The sequence below is a fragment of the Eimeria mitis genome, genomic scaffold (assembly GCF_000499745.2).
Source record: "Eimeria mitis Houghton genomic scaffold, Emh_scaff2543, whole genome shotgun sequence".
In the NCBI taxonomy this organism is placed as follows: Eukaryota; Apicomplexa; class Conoidasida; order Eucoccidiorida; family Eimeriidae; genus Eimeria; species Eimeria mitis.
In genome coordinates this window covers 7048-7428 of record NW_013570884.1, presented here as the reverse complement: position 1 = coordinate 7428, position 381 = coordinate 7048, and the positions used below count along the sequence as shown (strand labels likewise).

Below are 381 nucleotides of genomic sequence, written 5' to 3'. Positions count from 1 at the left end.
CCCTCCCCCTCCTCCTCCTCCTCCCGCTCCCGCCGCCGCCGCCGCAGCAGCAGCAGCAGCAGCATGTTGCTGCTGCTGCTGCTGCTGTGTATCTATCTTTCCTTGTTTATAGTATATAGTTCTTTCCTGTACCGTCATGAATGCTTCTTTGGGGCCATAAAAAGGAAGAGGATATACACCCCTATCGAGCAGCATTTTTCTGTTTTTTAAAATATTTTCATTTATAAGTGGCAACTGAAAAGGCAAACCTGCATATTTATTTCGGAGACGAACTGCTTCGTTGTATGCAGGAAGAATACCGTTGAGAGCGTGGAAAGAACAATACTTTGTTTCGTGACGAGTCAGAGATACACGTAATGCATACTCACGAGGAGCACTGCA

At 46.7% G+C, this 381-nt stretch overlaps 1 protein-coding gene across 1 annotated transcript in view; it reads right to left on the bottom strand.

The window, feature by feature from the left end:
• EMH_0055310 (uncharacterized protein) overlaps positions 1-381 on the bottom strand; it is a gene marked incomplete at both ends in the record, with an annotated part of 7759 nt that overhangs the window by 1197 nt on the left and 6181 nt on the right. The window contains one exon of the mRNA XM_013497221.1: positions 369-381. Coding sequence (XP_013352675.1) covers positions 369-381 — 13 coding nt within the window. The remainder of the gene's footprint in view (positions 1-368) is intronic.